The following is a 23,459-nucleotide window of genomic DNA, read 5'->3' as shown; positions in this document are numbered from 1 at the left end:
TTCTCTCTTAAGAAATTTAAAAATATTGAACTCCTGTGCTATTTTCAGGAGTAAATATGTATATACAAAATAACATTGATAAATTAGATTTAATTAATATTAAAATGACAAAAATATACTAGTGCAACTAAAATATAACATGCAAGGCATGTTTTCTAGTGCTATGCTTCTTTTGGAACATGGTATTGAAAATCACAGATATTAATATGCCAGTATTTGCTAGGAACTTTACTAGGCCCTCCATATATGTTGTGTTTATTGCGTCTTCACAATAACCTAGTGAAATAAAACTATTATACAGTTTTAGAGATTTAGAAATCAAGGCTCAGCTTGCCTGAGGTCATAGGTACATTGAGAAGATTTGAAACTCAGGTCTATTCTTCTCTTCATAGTCTGTAGATACTACTATTTAACCAACATGGAATATACTAAATTGGGCTATAATTGATTCCATGATATATTTTTGGTTTAGAAGAATTTGTTTGTGTGTAGTACAGAATATTCTATGCTGATATTGACATTGCTATGACTTACTAATACAGAAATTATTGCAAAGGAACAGGGTTATTTTAGGCAGGTATATTCCTAGTAAATGCATGCTATACTCTGGTACACTTGTCTTTCCACCTAAGTAACTGAAAGCCATCTATTTAATCATTTATCTTAATGTTTAACACCTATCATTTTGATCAATAATTTTCTGTATCCTTTGAGTTTTCTCCATCAGGATTTTGGTTATTTATTGTTTAATACTTGGAAATTTTCATGGTTTCTTAATGATTATTGACATAAAATTTAGAAGTGCTTTTCTAGGTTTAGTGTGTTTGACAATAAACAGATTTTTGTATGGGTCTAAATCCTAAGATAATATAATCACTCTTTATCTTAAATTTTTTATAATCTTCCACATCATCATTTTTTTTTCTCCTTGAGATATTTAACTTCAAAGTAATTATTTCTCTTTTTATTCTCTTTATCTTCCGATAGATAAAACCACCAATTCGAGAATTAGCCAGCTGTTCTAATAGCAGAATGACAACTTAGTAGAAATCTACCTTTTCTTGGAAGTAAAAAATTTCAATATTTCTTATTTTAGAGATGAGAAATAATAAGCCTAGAGAAGTTAAATATCTTGTGTTTAAGTTAGAAGTCATACACATATAATTCTAATACATGGATATATTATATAATTAGGAAAAATTCCCATATGTATCAGACACCAAAAATCCATATTTAACTATCAGATCAGAGTTGTTGGTTTTTTCTCTCACTGAAATTTATAGTAAGAAATAAGCTTTATATCATCATAAACATACACCTAAATACCTACATGCACACACACACGAGTATATGTATAGCTATGATATTTTGTTTATCTCTATGTATATAACTGAATAAAGTTCCACAAAATAAGGTTTATCCTGTGTTCTTTGAATGATAATGTTTTCTCTACTTTTTCTTTATTTTTATTAAACTTCATATCGATTATAAAAATGCTGGTCATGACCCAGCGAATTGATTTTATGACTCACTGGTGGTGAACTGCCCTAGGTGATATCCCCATGTCAATTTTGTACAATGGATAGAGGCATTCACCTGACTAGGAAGTCTGTGATAACTTTCCACAGTGATATCATTGTTTCTTTCTCCTTACTGAACTTTTTTTTTTCACTGAATCTCTAATCTCATAAATATAGTTATATACAAGCACATGATTTTTGAGCATTCAGTATTATTTTTTCTAATAAAATTATTTTATATAGTTATACTATCCATCTCCAATAGATCGAAATTAAAATTTCCATAGTCTACAATTAAACTCTCTTTTAGGATGTCCCGTTTCTCATTAAAATAATTTCTATACCTCTCTGTGTTTGACTTTGTTTAACACTCATATACAGGTTTTTGGAATGGGCACAAGTTAGCAGTTCCATGAAGTAGTAAACTTATCCTTGGTTTGAAAAATCCTCCAAGAGTTTACCCAGAAATACATATTCACGAAATTAAGAACCATTGTTATCAAAACCTGTTTCATCATTAATTGGGGACTCCCACAGTTTTCCTTTTGTGTCCAGTGGACGATCACTTCAAAACCATTCCATAAAGGCTATTCATGTCCTGCAGCTAATTGCTTAGCAAATGCCACACCCCAAGTGAAGGTGATGTCTCTGTTTCAGGTGCTTCTCTGGTAACTGCCTTAATCTCAAAAATATTGTCTCTTTCTCTTGAATGTCTTTTCCCTAACACTTTTTCTAAGATCAGAGGTCCCCTCCTGGCTATGATCATTGTCAGATCCTTCATCAAACTGGTTCTGATGCATTGATCTTTTACTAACTCCAGCTGTAGCAGATCTGGCAACTTTCATATCTGATATTATGTTTCTGAAACTAGTTTTAGGTCTTTCCCCACCTCTCTGAGTCCTTGAGTCTTCCTCATGATACTGGGGCTGCCTGAACAACTCTGACTTGGTTATTGCTTTTAGATAACCTAATTCTTAGGATAAATATGTGTTTTTCTATATCGTTATTTCAGATAAAAAATTATCACCAGTTCTTGATAATATTTAAGTTATTGTATTTATCTACTTTTGCTGAAATATCAGTTTCAGTGTGTTAGTTCCTCACTTATTCAGCCAGTATTTTCGGAGCACCTAATGATTTCAGGCAATCTTCTAAGACCTGAACACAAATGAACAGAACGGGCGATATTGCTGCTCTTAGAGAGCTCACCTGCTGCCACGTGCACATTGCTTTAGAGATACCTGGGAACGTAAGCACTTTCCCCAAAACTATGTCTTTATTGACTCCAATTTTAAAATTCTTAATAAAATCTCTATATTTCTATACTACATTTGTAGGCTGTATGTTAAATGGTTGATTTTTCAAAATTACAGAAATGACTAAACATTTATTGATTCTTTATAATAATAAAAAACTCAGCAAACAAAAATATATGTTTCTTACCATGACAACTTGGTAACGCTCTATTCCATCCGGGTCTTCCATCATCTCCCATGATACAGGTGAGTGTCGAGTAACCTTGAAGAACATAACCAGCATCACAGTAATAGGTGACTGTTGACCCTAATTTATAATCCATTCCAAGTCTGGTGCCATTCATTATATTGCCTGGATCGAAGCAGGACTCTCTGAGTTTTGCTGTAAAACAGTATTGATATTAAATGAATTGTTTTAAAGTACTGTTTGAAACCTTTAAGATTTATTAATTTTTACCTCTAAATGGAAAGGGAAACAGCAGCATCCTTTCTGATTCTGTCTGAGTGCTCGAAATACAAAATAGCCCTTAATCATATCTAACATTTTGCTAATTCTTATTGATTAGTAGGAGAATAAAATTCTTCACTGGCATTCTCACTAAAATTAGTATTTAACATATACAGCCAAATGAATGGTTTTATTATAAAAATAAGTAGGACTTATTTTCTTATTTAATATTTCTTTATTTAAAAGATCTCCCACCAAATAATGTATACCAATTCCATGTGACTGAACCAAGAAATGATACTACTGCCTATGTTGAGCTCGATTCATTTAATCACTAAGAGGAAAGTAAAACACACTTGCTCTGCCTTGAAAACATATTTCTTAACCTATCTCCTCTAGTCATTCCCCACATTTCTATGAAATAGCAACAAAATCTTTATAAAATTCAAACCAATATCTTTTTAGACAGACAGTCTCTGTAAAAGCCAAGCACTTTCAAAGCTAATAGTACCTGACAAATGGAAAAGCAAAGTCCATTCACAACAAAAGAACTGTTTCCCGTGGACCCAGACAGTGATCTAAAGAGACTGACAGAACATTTTGAAAATAGAGAAATAGAAACACTAGTTCATCCATTTTGGGAATAGGCACTAGAATACTTTGTTGTTAACAGATTTGGGTAATACTTTAATATTTCCATTTTAATATATAATAAAACTTACATTTTATTATACATTACTTAAAAAAATAATAGAGAAATGTGCAATGTAAGGACCATTACAAATTTAGGATAACAAATGTGATTTTCTACATTAGAATTTATCTTATGTTAAGAGGATGTCAGAAGGTAGGTGTATCTCTAGATATGACTCATGGTATCACTGGAATTTAAGTCAACAATATCTTGGTGTTGGCTATTACAGAAATTATAGTACTCTAACATATATAAATCTAATTAATTGCAACAGTAACAATTTATTTTTTCCCATTCATAAAAGTTTGCAGAGTTCAAAGTACTTCAATAAGTATAGACAATAATGAGAAATTTGTGCTTCAGGAAGAACACTATAAAGGAATTCAACTAAAGAGGAAATGGTGGAACCAAACATTTAAATGATTTCAATAGACTATCAGAGGATTAAAGGCCATTTTCCTTCCTTTTGTCCAGCAAATACTTAAGAGCCCATTATTTAATTAACTCTGGAAATATAGCAGTAGACAATCAAAATACACTAGCCCGCATGGCATTTAAGTCTATAAAGAATTATATTAAATAAATACTTGTAATTGTGATGAGCACTGCAAAAGGGGAAGCATTCAGGAAACTTTCTGAAGAATTGCATGTAAGCTGAGCACTGACAGATAATGAGCTGGCCAGGTGAAGGAGAGATGAAGGGCAAGATCGGGAAAAAGTGTGTTGGAGTGTGCTAGTCAGATAAATTGCATTCCTTAATTTCAGTACAAAGTTAAATAACTTGATCTTCTCTCAAGTACATGTGTCTGTGTACACACACATGCGTGTGCACACATACAAAATTTGCACCCCATCTATTTATATTCAGACTTCACTATAAAAACTGGTTCCCATTCCAAGAAACTATATTTCTTCCCAGATAAAATATTCACGCAACTTATTTTCAGGAAAGAACCAGCAGAATGAATACTAAATTTAGTCACGAAGAATGGGGCCTTAGTGCTGCAGGGATTGGTTTGTTTATTTTTAAGAATAAAACCTCACACTGATTATTTCCTTAAATAAGCAGGAAAACACAATGTAATTTTTAGTCAGAACAGCAGTCAAGCATTTATAGCTGGCCTTTATGAAACTGAGCTAAATCCCTTGAGGGAAAAGGAAGGATTGAAATTATTGTTCAAAAGCATTAATCTCTTTGACAAGTCTAACAGTCGAATACTCATTTTTTCTAAGTTTGCTTTATCCTTCTTCAAAGTTTTCACAAAAGTTTCAGTGACATATCAGTGAACCTATAGTTCAAACATTCTTCTTTCTGAGGAAAAGAAAATATAGCTAACAAATTTAAAACACTGACTGTACAACAGTTTTATATTGCTAGCCTCATTTTAGAGGATCTATTTATCTCATTTGTTATGTTTACATATACTTTAAACCCTTGGTGAATAGCTTTCTATGAATAATACTGCCCTGTATGCCATAACAGCTACATGAGAATCCTTATATAAAGTTTTAAGCAGTAGACGGAAAGATGACATTAGTTTTCTTTTTTTAATTGTGAAACAGAAGTTGATAGCATTATTTTTTTATGAATAATTAGTTTTATTTGCTTTAATAGTAGTTTGCTTACTGAATAGACCCAAGGTAAAAAAAGTCGTTTGCCTTATATTTTCCAAATAAAGTATATTAGAAGGTGTCTGCTGGGAGATGGAAGTGAGCGTAAGCAATAAAGCTTATATCTTACTTATGGCTTTTTTTCATTTTTGTAAAACGTATTTCAGAATTTTTCCACAAGAATTTAAAATATTTAAATGCTTATTTTAATGAAAAAGTTTGACATTTGAGAGCTGAAAAATGTACTTTGAAGATAATTCAGTTGAAAAAATTGAAGCTTTACTATGCTTTTGTTTACATTTTATTCATGAAGACATACAGCTGTTGATATACATAAGTATAATATCTATATCATTATAAAGTTTTTATCATACTTTGCACTAGACACAGCAATAATTAAATAATGTTTGCTTAATTCATGCTTAATTATTGATTTATAAATCATTTTTTTCTGGGCTAATAAGAACCATAAATATATTTATTGATAATAGAATTTTCCTTCAAAGTTTATTCCCATAAATTTTGTATATAGGCATACATTCATGAAGGGACCATTATTATGAATAATTTCATTCTGTGGATATTCACAATTAGTTACATATTATTTTTGTTTTTTGAGAGGTGAGTAAAGTATGTAATATCCTAGTGTCTATTATTTCCAGAATAGTGAACTTGTGTGGATAGGCATAAACCTGTTAGCATGAGTTCAGCAACTAAAAACTAAGTTCCTTTCAAGTTTTGTATGAACTGGAGTCTCCTCATCTGATCATGATCAGTCCCAAGAGGTCCTCCTTATTGGAAAACCCGGAATTCACACATGGCCCGATCTCCCAGGGTGCTTTCTGAGAATAAATATAAACCATACATATAGCTCTTTTATTTTGGAAAATATTGCTGCCATGGATATTAAATGATTGCCCCCAGAATATGTCAGGGTAAAGTTGAAATGTAATAGGTTGCTCTATATCTTACCTTAAACATATACGTTAATTTAGAAAGTAACATGATACTTTTAAAGTTCTTGGCTAACCTATACCACATATAAACTACAGTTCATAAGTTATCCATTGTACATACTGCTGCCTACAAATTGACATCCTCTGTCAACTAAAGCACCAACTAGCTGCCAGGAGGACCCCTTCTGAAGCACAAAACTATATATATTCTTTCTCCTCCACCAAAATTAACATATTTTGTTAAAAGAATACAAATATTCTTTTATTTGTATTCACTACTACATGAATCATATATATATAACTATTATAATTATAAATATTTAAGACATACTTATCAACATTATAATCTAAAATGCTCTTAAAATCAAAACAATGCAAATGAGAGCACTGCTTAAACTCTAAATATTTATTCATTTGTAAATATGTTAATATTGTATCACACCGAAATTACAAGAAGGTAAATGGAGACTAGGCCTGATTTAAACTCTTTGGGACATCGCTTCCAAATTAGCAAAATATCTTCCCCTTGTTAGGTAGCTAGTCAGACAGGAATAGGGGCCCAGCACAGAGACTGCCCAAAGAACACCCTACTGGTGATTAGAAAATCCCTCCGGCATCTCCAGAGACAAAAGACAGGAGGGCCATAATCTATACCTGTTTAATCTGGCCACAGATGCCAGTGCAGAAGGTACTACCCTAATGTGTCCACAATCTAATGCTCATTATACTGTCATTATAATACTATGGTTATGCCTGGAAGTCCATGTGTAATAAAGGACAAAGGGAATAGTTTTATTATCCAGGACCTCCATCCAGGCATGTGTCATTTTGGGGTGTATATTTTATTTTGAAAATTCTGAAATATTTGTCTGTGTATGCCAAAGGTAAACATAAAGACTATTTTACTTTATTAACTTTAAGAGACTAGATAATTAAAAAGGTAAAAATTTTTGAAATAGGTATAAGAAATAAGGAGGCTGATAAAAGACAAACCTTAGAGACACTAAAGTGGGGGATGTAATTTTCCTATGAAATAGGGTTTTTAGGACCAGTCCAGAATAATTAAATAGATTGGATTAGAGGAGTACCATGAACTCATTACTAACATTGTAAAGAAATACCATCTGGAGAATAAAAGACCTTGTGGTGAAACTGTCTAAATGGTTGTTGGCAAAGTAGCTGAGGATGGTGAGGATTAATGGTAGGGTCCAAAATAGGACCTTAGTTCATAAAACGATTATGTATTTTTCTCTGCCTGTACTCTTTTATTTTTATTTGCCCTTAGTTTTATTGGTAATAATAATTTATATCATCTTGTACAACCTATTTTAACAATCTGATCCTTAATTTTATCATTTGTAAAACAGCAATATTTCTCTCATAAGGTGTTAGTTTAATATTTTTGTTGCATTTATAAGTGCACTCGCTCATGGGAAGGACAGAGATAATGCATTAAAAAGAGCTAATCATAGTATCTAGAATAGAGTAAGTACATAATAATATTTCTTTTTAAAATTTTTGCATTAGTGGTCCTTTTCCTATGGCAGCATAAATTTTAGTTGGAAATAATGGGACATGGACATATATCAAACTGAGAAATAGGAAGGAACATACATTTAGCTGAAATGGCTAGTAGGTTTATCTCAAGTACTTAATTACATGGATTTAGTAATGGGTACCTGGAATGTAATATAAAGAAAGGATCATGAGGTCAACTCTAGTTTCCATGAGAAAAAATACTGCATTCCATTAGCACCATCTGCCCTAGGTATGGTAATATTTCTGGCATTTTTCCTATATCTTTTATTCTAGTGATCTCTGGAAATATTTTACTAAATACTAATTCCCAAAGGAACTTAGCTCTACTGACCTGTTTATAGTTCCTTCCCTCCTTTCTCCCTCCCTCTCTCCCTCCCTTCCTTCCTTCCTTCTTTCCTTCCTTCCTTTCTTCCTTTCTTTCTTTTTTCTTTCCTTCCTCCCTCTATCTCTACCCCTACCTCCCATCCTGCCTTTCAACAACAACAACTTCCTCTCTCCTCCTCCCCTTCTCTCCCCTTCAGCACCGCTCTGGTCTCCTCTCTCTTCCTCCCCTCCCCTACACCCTCCATCTCTCCCCTTTAACTTTCCTTCCCTTTCGGCCTCTCACAGATCTAATTTACAAGCCTGTCAACTTGTACACAAGAAGTTCCTAAAGAGCCCAAGTTCTCACTTATAAATGCAGGACAGAAATGTATCTCTAAGGTTTATAACATTTCAATAATGTTATTATTTTGCGATTCTAATTACGACTTGGTTGAAAGAGAAAACACCTCTTTAAGCTCCTCAAAAGTAATCCGTTAAATAATTATCAAACAATTTCTAAGGCACTCATTGTACAGTGGTGAATAAACAGAGTTCTTGTTCTTAAGAAGTTTGCATTTTAGTTATGTGTAGGGAGTTAGTGAAGTAAACCAGGGTGCTTATAGTAAATAAACAAGCAAATAAACAAGAAAATATCAGGTAATTTTGTGAATATTTGACCAAAGGAGAATAATTTCAAACCAGTAGTACAAAAAAAGCAAAAGGAATAGAAAGAAAAATATCTGAAGAGTAAATAAATATAAATTCAAAGCACTGAAATAAAATCCAAACAATAGAATTTATATATACCTGGAAATAGCTTCTCATAACATATAAAACAAGAAATAATACAAAATTTAAGAAAAAATGAATTTTTAAAAATTGTAATAGATTTTCTCAAGTTTTTCTATAATTGATAGACCAAGTAGATTTTTAAAATGATAAATATTTGAGGAATATAGGCAGTTTAATTGAATGGGTATATCTAAAAACCTGAGATCGTCAATTAAATACATATCTCCTTTTATACATATCTCCTTTCTCCAGGAGATATGTATAAAAATTGACCATGTAAGAGGTCATAAAACATATTTGAATCATATGTATATCTGATATCTGACTATAGTGCAAGAAAGTTAGAAATTATGATTAAATGCAGATTAAAATTCATTGAAATTATCTCTAAGTAACTTAAGACAAAAAAAAATCAATAATGCAGTACAATTAGAAGAAATTTAGAATTGAATGATTAAAATATCCACATATTAAATCTTTTGCAAAGCAGCTAAAGTGGTACTTAGAGAAAAATTTATAGCCATAAAAGCTCATATTAGAAGAGAAAAAAATCTGAAAATTAATAAGCTAAGTATTTATTTCAATAAATTAGAAAAAATAAAAGCAAATCTAGAGAAAATAGAAGGGGATGAATAATATAGTTAAAAGCAATATTAACAAAAATACTAGACAATATTAATATATAGCAACAAATAAAAAGAATGCTGTGAACATTTTATGTCAATATATTTGAAAACTTGAATGAAAATAACTAATTCTTAGAAAAAGATTTTCAAAAATCTAAGATGAGGTAGAAAACATGAATAGATTTATTACCACTAAAATTCAACTACCTCAAATCACCAAATCCATAGTTTTACATAGTTCTAGTTAACATTTAAGAAACAGATGATTTTTATCTTATACGAACTATTCTAGATACTAGAAAAATGAGAATGTTCCTAAAGTTAGGCAGTTGTATATTCATGGTCAAAACTGGACAAGGACAATATAAGAAAAGAAAATTATAAAGTAATCTCATGGTAATAGATCAATGATAATTCACATTTTTAATAGAAGGTAATACACCTGTGACATTATATACCATAATTATAGAAATTCAATATTTAGTGTACTGAAATCAACAAAGTATATTGAAAACAAATAATGAACAAAGTGGTTTTATCTCACAAACATAAAGATGTTCTAATGTTAGAAAAACTATATTATAGCATAACATTAAGAGCCTCACAAAGGAAAATCACGTATTTTCAATAGCTAATGTAAAAGTAGTTGATAAAATTCAATCCTATTCATCATTAAACAATTTTTAGTAAACCAGGAATAGAAAGGAACTTCCTATAATTGCTAAAGAATATCTCTAGGTAATATAACATTTTGAATAAGAGTAGGGATTCTGGAGCTTACCCTGAATCAAATTTTAGCTCTGCCCTATGACTTTGGGCAAATTACTTCAACTTATTTGCTAAAACTTCTTCACTAATAGAGGCGAATGACAGTTTTATGTAAATAACTTTAAAATATCTCTAAAAATAATGAGTTAAAAAAAAATTAGCCCTTATAACATTGCCCTCAACTAACAGCAAACATCATACTTAAAGGTAAAACATTTAGATGTAGTCTCTTTAAAATCAGCAATGACACAAGAATAATGGCTCAGTTTCAATCTGACATGGTACTGAAGTTTCTACTCAGAGCATTAAGCCAAGGGCAGGGTGGAAAGTATGCACAGACTGGAAAAAACAGAACTGTCACTGTTTGTATAGAAAATCCAAAAACTTTACAAAAAAATTATTGTTAACTAATGAGTTACGTGAATTTAGTAGATATTAGATAATTATAAAGCTCCATTGTGGCCTGACTATTAGCGAAAGCCAGTGAAACCTAAAAATAAAAATATCACTTAATTGCAATAGCAACTACAAGACATTTAAGATTTAGATGAGAAAATTTTTATGAAGAAAATTATAAACCATTACTGAAAGCTACAATTAAATTGAGAGGTGTGCCGTAATAGATAGGAAGATTAAATATACATACTTCAATTTACTTCCAGATAACTTGTAAATTCAATCTAGTACTAATCAAATTCAACAGGTAAAAAGAAGCTTAATTCAAAAATCAAAATAAAAGTTCAAAAGGTTAACAGACAACAAGACAATTTTGAAGAAGAATAAGGTGGTGCACTCTGCCTACTTCATATTGCGACTTATTTTAAAGTTACAATAGTTAAGTTCAGAGAAGTATTGGCCTGGAGATAGAAAAATAGGCAAGGAAAACACAATACAGAATTCTGAAGTAGACATATAGAATCTTGATATTTGACAGCAGCAGAAATATCTTTCAATAAATGGTTTTAGGGCAACTGATTATCCACATGGAAACAATAAAATTAGATTCCTAGCTTACGTAAAAATAAAGTTCACATACATGAAAGATATTAAAGATGAAAAACAAAGCTTTAAAACTTTACTTTAGAAAAATGCTTTTATGACCTAATAATAAGAAAGTATTTTTAAATCAAGGCCTAAAAAGCAGACCATGAAAAACAGACAAGATTAACTATTGATATTGATTTTTAAATTTTTGTACAGCAAAAGAAACCAGAAATAAAGTAAAATAACTTGCCAAAGATGGTGGGAAAATTTTTACTGCAACAGAGATAATAGATAAAGAAATAATATTCACAATACTAAAAATATTTCCTACTAATAAAAAAAGAAACAGACGACTGATTTAAAAAATGTACAACAATGGGAATATGCAATTTCCAAAAAGAAAACTTCAGTATGCAAAAGAGGAAATGAAACTCAACTTAATAGTAATTAAGGAAAAGGCAGTAAAAATGACAATGACATAACATTTAACACCCATGAGACTGACAACTTTTGAGTGTAAAAAAAAAACACTGGGATTTTCAAAAACGTCATTTCTCAAAATTACCATCTTGAAAAGATACCTGCACCTCCATTTTTAACTGCAGCATTATTTACAATAACAAAGATATGGAAACTACCTAAGTGTCCATTGACAGCTGAATGAATAAAGAAACTGAGGGCGTGTTTGTGTGTGTATGTGCGTGTGTGTGCACACACAATGAACTATTATTCAGCCATAAAAAAGGAAGGAAATCCTACCATTTGTGAAAACACAGATGGACCTCCAGGGCATTATGTTAAGTGGAATAAGTCAGACAGGAAAGACAAATACTGTGTGATCTCACCTATATGTGCAATCTAAACAAACAAACAAACAAACAAACAAACCAAACTCGTAGATACAGAGAACAGATTGGTGGGTGCCAGAGGCTGGGGTCAAGGGTAAGTGAAAATAGGTAAAGGTAATCAAAGGGTACAAACTTCTAGTTATAAGATAAATAAGTTCTGAGGTTATAATGTACAGCATAGTGACTGTAGTTAATACTGTATTGCATATTTGAAAGTTGCTAAGAGAACAGATCTTAAAAGTTCTCATCATAAAAAATAAAGAACTGTAACTATGCGTGGTGATGGGTGCTGCCTAAATTATCGTGGTAATCATTTTGTAATATATACATATATCAAATCATCATGTTGTACATCTAAAACTATGTTATATGTCAATTGTATCTCAATTAAAAATGTGGAGTTTCGGAAATGTTTTATCAGATATTGAGAACATAAATTGAGAAACTTCTTCTGGGAGTAATTTGGCAATATGGAGTTACATTCCAGAGGTTCATAACCTTTGACCCAATAATCCCATTCCTAGGTATATAAATATCTTAGAGAGACTCATGAATATATTCAAGAAGGCATGAAAAAGAATGTTAAAATAATCATAATTCATTTCTGGTAGTGAAAAACTGAAAAAAACAAGTATCTATCAGAATAATTTATATATTAACTATATTACAGTCATATGATAGAATATCATAAAAAATTAATGAACTAAACATACATGTATCTATCATTGATGAATCTCAAAAACAATGTAAAAGGAAATTTTCATAAGGATATATACATGATGAAAATTTTTTAAATTAGGAAAATAGTATAAAGGATGTACACATGATAGAAAATATAAAATTTTATACAAGTATACATACACAGAAAAGATAATCAACACAGAATTAGGAAGATACTGTCATGAAAAGAGTAGGCTGTCTGAAAAGGGCCTTGAGTGCTCATTATAATTTGCCTGGATTGCCAGCTAGCTGGGTCCTGGAATATGGTGTGGGGAGCCTCTTGCAATTGAAGAGATTGACAGAGTGCTCAACTTCAACTCTCCATAAGACCAACACTTCCTAGCCCACGATCATAAGGTTTAAGCTTCTCCAGGGTCCCCTGGTTTAGGAGCAGCTAGCATTTGCAGACAGTCCCAATAAATAGCTGGCACTCTAAATCCTCACTGTCTGGTACCAAGCAGCTTGTATATTCTCCTACCGAAAGGCCATTTCTTACTTTCCTCTGTCAGATGAGAGTCCCATTGAGGGCTCAATCTCTCATTGGGATGAAATCCACACCCTGCTCACGTCTAGTGGGTATCTTGGCCCTTGCATGCATTTCTAAGGAATGATAGAGATATTGGACGACTTCAAGCATCTACATCTTGCTGACTTGTGAGTTTTTCCTTTCCCTAAAAAAGCCTTCCTTAACCCATGCAATGTGAAGTTGTGGAATTTACCCTGACTTCTTGTGATAGCCTTAAAGAAACAAACCCTTGTTCCCATGACAAATGCAAAAAAATGTATTTTTAGAACTCGATAACTTGAGATGAATTATCAGCATGTCCTTTAGGACCTCAATCATTGATAAAAAAAAAAAAAATAACTATGAACAACTAAGATCTAATTTGTTCTTATAGTCAGTGAGCATAAAATTTACAAAAAATATATTTAGAAACATCCATAGGCATTATAATATTTATTCATTTAAATACTTGCAGAAATATTCTAAAATGCTATAATAATCACTGCATTTTAATTCTGAATATCGACACATTCAAATATCTTTAGAAATTTCCTGAAACATGATTATCACTGTATTTTGTTCTCTTTATCACTGATAGTCTCTGATTAGAAGATATTTAAGTGAATCTTCAGCTTCCAAAGAAAAGGTTTTTTTAAAAAAATATTTTGTGGTTTCAGCCAACTCTCAGAGTATACTAAATTGCTAATTTGTTTGCTGATACATTTCCTTTGGTAGTAATTAGGGAAATATTAATTTCCTTCTCACTGATGGGAAAAGTCTACAGTGAGAGCTCTTTTATGAGATGAATTGTAGGTAGCCTGTGCTAAGAATTGCACATATAACCACTGACAATGGCCAATGCAAAATTTCCCTCCTGTATAAAATACAATTTAAATCATGATGTTAAAATCAAATGTTCTCATTTACCTTTATATTCTAAATGAAATCCAGTGTAACTAACAGATCCATCACTCCGAAAAGCCAAATGCATAGAATTTGAGCTGCTTTCTATTCTCTCTGGTAACTTGCTGTCTTGAAAACTTCCAATTAGTGGGCTATTACTGTCTGGTCCATCATATATATAGAGGAAGTCATAGTTTGGTTCTATGCTAAAACTAAAAAAAAAAAAAGAAACAGAGACAGAGAAAGAAGGAAGAGAGAGAAGTAGAACGGTTATTGGTAAGGTAGTAAGTTTAAATCATATAATCATATATTAATTCAGTAAATTTCTTTAAAAATTACAACTGACCTCGTCAAAATAAGTTATTCTGAAAATGGTGAATATGAATATCAAATCAGTGGTGGAAAAGAAAAAAGACATCTTGATATTTTCAAATATTTCTAAGTTGGCATGTATCTATACAGAGAATACAAATGATTGTAAGGCAAATAGTTTAGTTAACAAAAGAGTATAGGAGTTGTAGTCAGAGATGTTGGTTCAAGCTCTGCTTCTGCCATTGTTAAACTATATATCCTTAGGTAATTACTTTATGCCAGTAAAATGTAGAGGACAGCATCTATTTTTCAATTTTTTTCATTAAAATACTTTGCATCAGAAACACAATCTCTCTTTTCTTTGTCAATGGTACTATTTGCCCTGAACTTCAAAATTAATGAGCAGATTTGCTGTTTTAAAATTCAACTCCACATATCAGATTCAAACAAAAGTTTGAAACACAAAATTTGCATTTAAATTACTCAAATGAAATACTGCATACTGCATTACGTATTCTTTTCTCTGAAAGTAAATATATTTTCTTCTTTTAGAACTTAATGTAGGGGAAATCAAATCAATACACTATTTGTCAAAATTAAATAATGTGGGAATAAGAACATTTTAGCATGTAAAATATTCAAATCAATATTTTAACATTGCTAAATTTACATAATAAACTTGCCTTAACAACTTTCAAAAGTATGAGAATTGTCTCATAATGATTATAGAACTCACATATTTAGAAGGCAGAAGATATGCAATCATTTGTCTTTCTATTACCTAATTCATACTGTGGCAAAGAAAAGGATGAACTCAACTGGGTCATTAAGAAAAGTCAACAAGTTTGTGATAAAATCAGTAAAGCTTGCAACTGTTGAACATCCATTAGCAGAGAAACTATTGTGTGAAGTTTTATTTTCATTGCATCTGAATAAGAAACTTCTTAGGTAGGAGATATTATTTCCAAATCTACTGGATTTATAGAGGTTAAGTTTCCACCATTCTAATCCTTTGTGTATGCATGTGTGAAAGAGAGGAATCCAGTTAGCTTACGTGTACATAAATTGTGATGAAGAAAGACTGGGATAATTCAGAGATTCCCAACTTTTCCATGTATAAGGGTACCCTGTAACATGACAAAACTGCAGGACCACCACATTGTTATACTTTGTTTTAATTTATTCAGTAGTTTCACAAATCTAATTCAATTAATTGTTCTTAAAACCTTTCAGTGGATACGAGGTCTAAATTTCGGTAAGTTTTGCTATAATATAGAGGAGATTAGAGGCTAAGGCCTTATTTTATAACTTTCTATCCTTGTCTTGGACTAAAACACAAGCTTTCTGAACTTCATCTCTTTCAACATTAAGATTTCACAAGAATTAGAACTTCTTTATCTATCCCAGTGTTGGAAGAATCACTAGAAATAAGTGTTTTGTAAATGATGTGACAGTGTATGTATTATCCTTGGAAGGCCAAATGCCTACTTAACAATGAATTGCAGTACATTTCTTTTTAATTCTAGTTTGGGGTTCAATAAAAAAAAGTCAAAATATTGATTTGTAACTTCTTTGAAATGATGATAAAACAAAAAAAGCCTTTTTGTCTAGAAAATCTTATAATCTTAGCTATAAGGATTACTATCCTGAAAAACTGAAAAGATAGTACATTCTAAGAGTATATTTTATTTTACAAGCACTTTCATAAATATTAACGTGGTCTTGTCAATAATCCTGTGGTATAAGGGAGGGTTTACTATTTCTATTTTCCCAACGGGTAAACTGAGGCCCTGGAATGTCAGTGGCCTCCTTAAGGTCGTCTATCAAATGACATAGCTGGAAGTCAAATTTAGGTTATGTACTTCATTAATACAGCCTTCTACCACTCATTTACTAACTAGAACAATTTTATAAGTAAACTAAGTCCTAAATCATACATTTTATCATTTCTAATGTCAGTACTGACATTTTCTCAATTGTAAAATGGGAGTAATAATTATACTTATCTCGGGGAGCTGTGTCATAACTGGGTTTCGGCATATAACTAACATCATCACTGTTGCTTTTTATTACCAATTATCACTATATCACTATAAATTATAGAAACAAAAATTCTATATATTTACAGTTTTAAATTTTCATGAGTTCAAACTATCTTTTCTTTAATTTTTTTATTTTTTATTAAAATAATCAGGTGACATTGGTTAATAAAATCACATAGTTTCAAGTGTATGATCTAATAATACGTTATATATATATTGCATTGTGTGTTCACCACCCAAAGTTAAATTTTCAAACCTAGCTTCAATATGTTAGAAAAAAATGCATTTTTAAGCTCCACATTTTATCTAAATACCAAGCCGCTTTAACACACTAGCAGGAGGACGGATTGTGTTACTAGAGACCACATACATCGGTCTTAGACACTGAAGATTAGTAACATGTCTACTTAGGAACTCTTTGATTTGCTGATGTCCAACACTCTCATTGAAACCTCAAGGGGAAGAGTTAGGTCCAGGTTTGTGATAATAGCTATTAGCTTTATGTGAGAAAACAGAGGCTTATTCAGATAAATAGCTTACCCAAGGTAACACAGATGACAGTGGCAGAGCTAGGGCTCAAACTCAGCTACTTTCTTTCCCACACAAGCAGCCGTATTCTTCAGTTCTAAGCTAACTTGCTATTAATTGCAGGGCTAAACAACAAATGTAAATTTTAAAATATTCCCATGTAAAGTTCTATCATGGAACAAGTTTTGCTAAGAAATCTGGACATGATCCAACAAATTCCTCTTTGTCAGCTTGATTTAATAAGACCACCAGTGAGAGTGGTAAGAAGACTATATAGTGCTGCACATATGGATGTTCAGATGCTTAGAAAATATGGTGTACACATGGGAGAAAAAAATTCTTGAATTATTGACCTTTTAATCCTGAAGTTAAGGAAAAACTGAATTTTCTGAACCAGTGATGGTAATACAAGAGGGAGGAAAGGTTATAAAGAGATCACATTTCATGAGAATCGATAAACCACTCGACCTTTAACATGTTTCCTCTACACTGGAATCTGGTGAAGATGATCGCCCACTAGCTTTCAGAACCACATTGGCATCTCTGCTATTATACAAAGATTTGTAAACTGTTGATTGCGAAGTATCAGTATTGGAATTAGTAAACAATAATAAAAAATGTCACATATACAAATAAAAATTTGCCTAAGCAAATGCTAAAGCAATGACAAAAAGATTTTTTAAATATGGAAATGTATAGGTACTCACCTGATAAATGCCAAGGAGATAACATAGTCTGTGTTGACAGTGATGGTCCAATCACAGTCCCTGCTGTGGGGATATGGATGAGGGAAGTTTGGCGAAAGAATAAAGCCTGATGATCCTGTTAAATTGCCTCCACAGGGTGCTTTAAATAAGCAAACAAACAACAAAAGCCTTCAGTGATTAATAAAAGTTATTAGCTATCAATATTTGTGAGAACAGTTTTCTAAACAGGTTTAGGAGGTTTTGTACAGACCTGACTTTTTATAGAACTAAATGCCTGAATACAGCATCATCTTTCAAGAAAGACCATTAAAATATTAAATACATACATATGTGGATATACTGAATTTAGATCCCTTACTGGCTTCAAAGGACAAGAAAAAATTACATATATACTTATCTCTCTTTCTATTACTACTTTTTTTTTTTTTCATGCACAAGAAAAGCATTGAGAAGAGGGGTAAAGATGGTTTCTCCATGGTTACTGATAAAAAAAAAAATCTGAAGGATACTAGAAAAGTTAGATACAAAACAAAGCAAAACAAAACCTCTAATAATAACTGCAATAATAGGATATGAGATAGTTGGCTAATTTTTACATCTTCCCTGGTATTTTTTTAATGTATTTTATAAAGAGCCTGTGATATAGTTAATGAGTGAGAATGGATAATTATCTGAGAACCTACAGCACTTCATAATAAAATACCCTTATATTGAGTGTTAGGATATTTCTAAATTCTAGTTGCCTAACTTGTTAATAAAAATGGACAGTTACTACAGTTATTATTGCAGCTCTAAATAAAGGTTTCTGTAACACTTCAATGGAAAGGCTCAAAAAATTGTTAGTGAAATTCAGAGAATAGATTCTTTAGGGGATTATTGTTGAAGTCTGTTAAACACAGTTTATCATCATACACACAAATATTACGCAGAGTTGGCAGCTTCAGAAAAATAGAAAAATAAAGATGTGGAAGTCCTGGTGTGGTGAAGTGGGACAGTGGGATTATAAACATGAGAGAGAGGGAAGGGGAGAAGGGGTGGGGGAAGAGGAGTGAGAGACACTGAGATTCTCATGATCACATTATATCTCTTACACATAATCAGCACAACAGCATTCTTCTTTAAAATTATAGTTTTCTCAGATTAATTTTAACATTCAGCTATAAGGCACACTGAATTCCTTTGACAGCATAAAACTGGTTTGGGAAGGAGAATTTTGGTTCTGGAACCATTTCAGATCTCTGTTCTTTGCCCGAGTCTAGATTCTAGATATTCAAAATCATCATTACAATTTGGTGATTTTTGCCGTCTAAATTACGGATGTCCACTACTACATTTCCCCATGCCTCTCTGCTACTCTTGCCTCAGTACCTTCATCATAGTAGATGACCTCAGCTCCTACTCTATGGAGAATATTTATTGGCTCAGACTTAATTTATTCACTACTGCTTATCTATGGCCTGTGCATTTTTGAGGTACCTTATTAAAAGACCCAACAGACATAAAATATCTCAACTTTCCGAAGCCCTTCCTTTTCAAACTTCATTGCCTTCTCTCTACAATCAGAGGATAGAGTCCTCCTGTTAAGCAGGATAACACCCTCAACCTGGGCACATAATCCCTGTCTTCAGAGCTTTTATTCATTTATACCCTTTACTCTTTCTGGCTTCTTTCCTTTTGTCCACAAACATGCTCAAGTCTCTTCCATCTTAAAAATAAAACTAAGTTCTCTATGACCTATTTCTTTTCACTTTTTTTTTCATCTAAAAATGTTGAATTTTACCTGATGATTAAGATATCCCCTCACGATTTTGTGTTTGGTTAAATGAGCTGACTGTGAAGAACCACCCCTCTCACTATGTCTTATCATTTCTTAGATAAGATCCTTTAAAGAAACCCATCTCATTTTCTCATGACAAGACCAAACACAGACCCTGTAAATTCCATTTGACTCAAATTGTTAACTGAATTGCTTGTTCTCACTGAATAATCAGAATAAAAGGCTCGTTAAACTTTGGTTAAACTTTTTTCCTTCCTCTATGCCCCTGACCCTTGGCCTGCTCTTGACATTGAGCCACCATACAACCCCTTCTTAGGATAGGCTGGACTCAGAGTACAACATTCTCTGATCTACTACCCATCTCGCTACCCTTTCCTCCCGTTTCCTGACACCTGGTTCTTTTTAATTTTTTTTTCTTTTTCTTTCTTTATTATTATTATTTATGCCTACAGCACCTGGCCTTCCTAGGTGGTCTCCCAGCCAAGTACTAACCAGGCCCAACCCTGCTTAGCTTCTGAGATCAGACATCTGGCTTATTCAAGGTGGTATGGCTGTAGACCATGGACCATGGCTTCACTGGGGCATGAACCCAGGACCTTCTGTGTCGAAAGCAGATGTGATAACCACTACAGTATGGAACCACATCCAATACCTGGTTCTTTCTAGCCTTCTGTACTCATCTCTATAAAAGAAAAATCCCTTTTGCCTAACTCTCAAGATGCTTATAGATCTTTTTTTTTTCTTTCAGTTACAGTTGTCATTCAATATTATTTTATATTAGTTTCAGGTGTATAGCCTAGTGGTTAGACATTTATATAATTTATGAAGTGGCCCCTCTGATTGGTCTTAGTATCTACCTGGCACTATTCATAGTTATTATATTATTGACTATATTCCCTATGCTGTACTTCATATGCCCATGATTATTTGGTAACTACCAATTTGTACTTCTTAATCCCTTCACCTTTTTCACCCAGCCCTCAACTTCCCTTTCATCTGGCAACCATCTATTTGTTCTCTGTTTCTATGAGTCTGTTTCTATTTTGTTTATTTTGTTCTTTAGATTTCACATACAAGTGAAATCACATGGTATTTGTCTTTCTCTGACTAACTTATTTCACTTAAGAGATGCTTGTAGATCTTAAGGTCACATTGTTCTCCCTATCATAGTTGTCCTTGTCCCTTGCCCCCAACTTGCAATAATGTTTTAAATAAAGGTCTCTATTTCATATTTTTTATTTTACAACTAAGTCTTTTGAAAAGGAGGTCTAATCTCATTGTTTCTTCATCTATGTGCTGTATTTACCTATAGGCTGACCAATATGATTAGCAAAGCAGGTCACTACTGGGCAAATAGTTTCTTATATTATACTTCAAAAAAAAAGCACCAAAGTATTCATCCTGAGAAAACTTATTTTTTGTAAAATTATATTTAGAGACAATAATCTTTTTGTTGCTTAGGGATCTAGATGTTTGTATCTGGTCTTTTTCAACTTTCATTTTCTCTCCAGCCATTGTTATCTCCCTCAGCCTTCTTGCTCTCAATACAAAGGCATCTAACCTCACCCTGAAGTGACTTGTATTGACTAATAGAGACTTTTCTGCCTTTATCTTTCTTTTCATATCTAGTCATTCTTAATTGTTGATTTTCACCTTAAATTCACTCTCTTTGTTTTTGGAACTCCATTTCTAATTTTCTTTTAATATCTTTGTTCAAATTTTTATTGCCAAGCACTTATTCTTTGCACTTCATTTTACATTTCTGGTATCCTCCTGAGTTACTTACCTAGTTGTCTCTAATTTCCATTCTATTACATTCTTCCTTGTTGACCATATCTATTTTTCTTACTTTATCTTCCATTTATACACTGATGACTTCTTTTTCCTATTCTCTCCATCAGATTTCTCTGCTTAATTCTAAACCATATGCCCAAATGCTTACTAGTTATCTCTACCATGTAGCCTGTGGTACATCAAACACAGATTGTCCAATATATCCAAACCTCAACTTAATTTTTCTTTTTCTTTTCATCCATATTTTCAAGCTAGTGCTAGTGGTGAAAGATTCTTCCTTTTTCTTCACTGCATACTTGTATTCAATCCATCAACAAGCTATCTTACAGGTCCTCGTAGATATTTTCACCCATCTCTTTTTTTCTTCACCTACTATCATATTTCTAGATCTGACTTTTATGTCTCCAGAATTATTGCAATGTCTTTTTGTTTCCCATGCCTCTAGTTTCCTCCAATTCATCCCTCCCTTAGTAAAAACATCTAATCACACTACGCCCATGCATAAAATTCTGCAGTTGTTTCACATTGTCTAAAAGATAATGATCTAATTCTAGAACAGATTTCATAACCTGACCCCTGAAATCTTTCAAATTGATTCAATCGCCACTCTAAACATACAGCTTACATGTGAATACCATCAATTGCTTATAGTTTCTGGTACTTCCATGCTTTTGCCTATGCTTTCCCTGAAATGTTTTTTTTCCCTTTTACATTTATATAACTCTTATGTTTAAAGATTCATTTTGGTTCCAGGAAGTTTTCCTGAAAATTTCCAGCTGGGATCTGTTGAAACTCTCTCCAAACTACTCTGGTAGCCATAGCAACTTCTGTCTATCTTTATTATTTCTCTTACCATATTTTACTTAAATATTCTATTTGGGTGTCTGCATTCATCACTAATCTATAAGATAATGATATTATCTGACATTTGTATATCTCAAACACTCAGTGAGTAAAAAAAAAAAATTCTCCTTGCATTAATATACTAAACTTTAAATTCCATTTGGAAAATACATATTTATTTCATGCATCTAATCATAAAGCATTCAGATTAAGATTCTCTTTAAATCAAATTTATGAATTAAATATTCAGTTAGGTTCCATGGAATTCTGATACTAACAATTTGTCCTGAGTGCAGTTTCTTGTGAGGCAGTTATACAGGCAACTACAGATAACTCTTTTACAATTTTCTTAATTTTTTGCCCCAATTCAGTTTTATTTGTGTTTACCGTCTTTCTCAGCACCTACCCACACTAATGTCTTTGTAATTTACCTTCATATTGAGTACTGCTGCTTTCCCTCTGGCAAGGTCAAAGTAATCTCCACACTGTCAATTTTGTTAGAATGAAATCTATTATCTTTTAAAGATGGCACCCTTCTGTTTGGGACTTGCCAGAAGGCTGACTACTTCTACACGCAAACAAAATGCTTTATGCTCCAGGGTCTGAGACACAGAGTTATGGAATTTCTCAAAAGTTCAGGGTTTAATCTTTGGCATAGTGTTTCCAATCATGGAGTTCTTTCTTATCAGTTTCAGAGGTCAAGCATTCTGCAGGCTTAGCAATTTTTCAGACATTTTATTTTTAGGTTATTTTCTTTCTCAGAGAAGCTCTAATGCATATCCTCTCCTCAAGCTATCTTTTCCTACCAAAAAAATACACAGCACTGTAATCCATACAAAAATTTTCTGCAACTTGCTTGGTTTAAGTATGATTTAGTGTTCACTTTTTCTTTTTTAGAATTAGGGCTTGCTAGCTATAGTTTTACCTACAAATAGAATTTTATAACAGCCTATTTCAAGACTCTTATTTTCTTTATGATTTAT

The 23,459-nt window shown here is 32.2% G+C and overlaps 1 protein-coding gene and 2 pseudogenes across 1 annotated transcript in view; all 3 read right to left on the bottom strand.

The window, feature by feature from the left end:
• The window catches only part of CSMD3 (CUB and Sushi multiple domains 3), a 1,005,898-nt gene that overhangs the window by 220,451 nt on the left and 761,988 nt on the right, over nucleotides 1–23,459 (bottom strand). Inside the window, exons 29-31 of the mRNA XM_039853604.1 lie at nucleotides 18,063–18,201; nucleotides 14,498–14,685; nucleotides 2,964–3,158 (exon numbers count right to left, since the gene is read on the bottom strand). Of these exons, the coding sequence (XP_039709538.1) occupies nucleotides 2,964–3,158; nucleotides 14,498–14,685; nucleotides 18,063–18,201 (522 nt within the window). The remainder of the gene's footprint in view (nucleotides 1–2,963; nucleotides 3,159–14,497; nucleotides 14,686–18,062; nucleotides 18,202–23,459) is intronic.
• Nucleotides 1,756–2,747, bottom strand: LOC120595438 (28S ribosomal protein S31, mitochondrial-like; annotated as a pseudogene).
• LOC120595793 (uncharacterized) lies at nucleotides 20,283–20,398 on the bottom strand (annotated as a pseudogene).

Source organism: Pteropus medius, unplaced genomic scaffold (assembly GCF_902729225.1).
Source record: "Pteropus medius unplaced genomic scaffold, Ma_sr-lr_union100, whole genome shotgun sequence".
Taxonomy (NCBI): domain Eukaryota; kingdom Metazoa; phylum Chordata; class Mammalia; order Chiroptera; family Pteropodidae; genus Pteropus; species Pteropus medius.
This window is presented reverse-complemented; position numbering and strand designations above follow the sequence as displayed.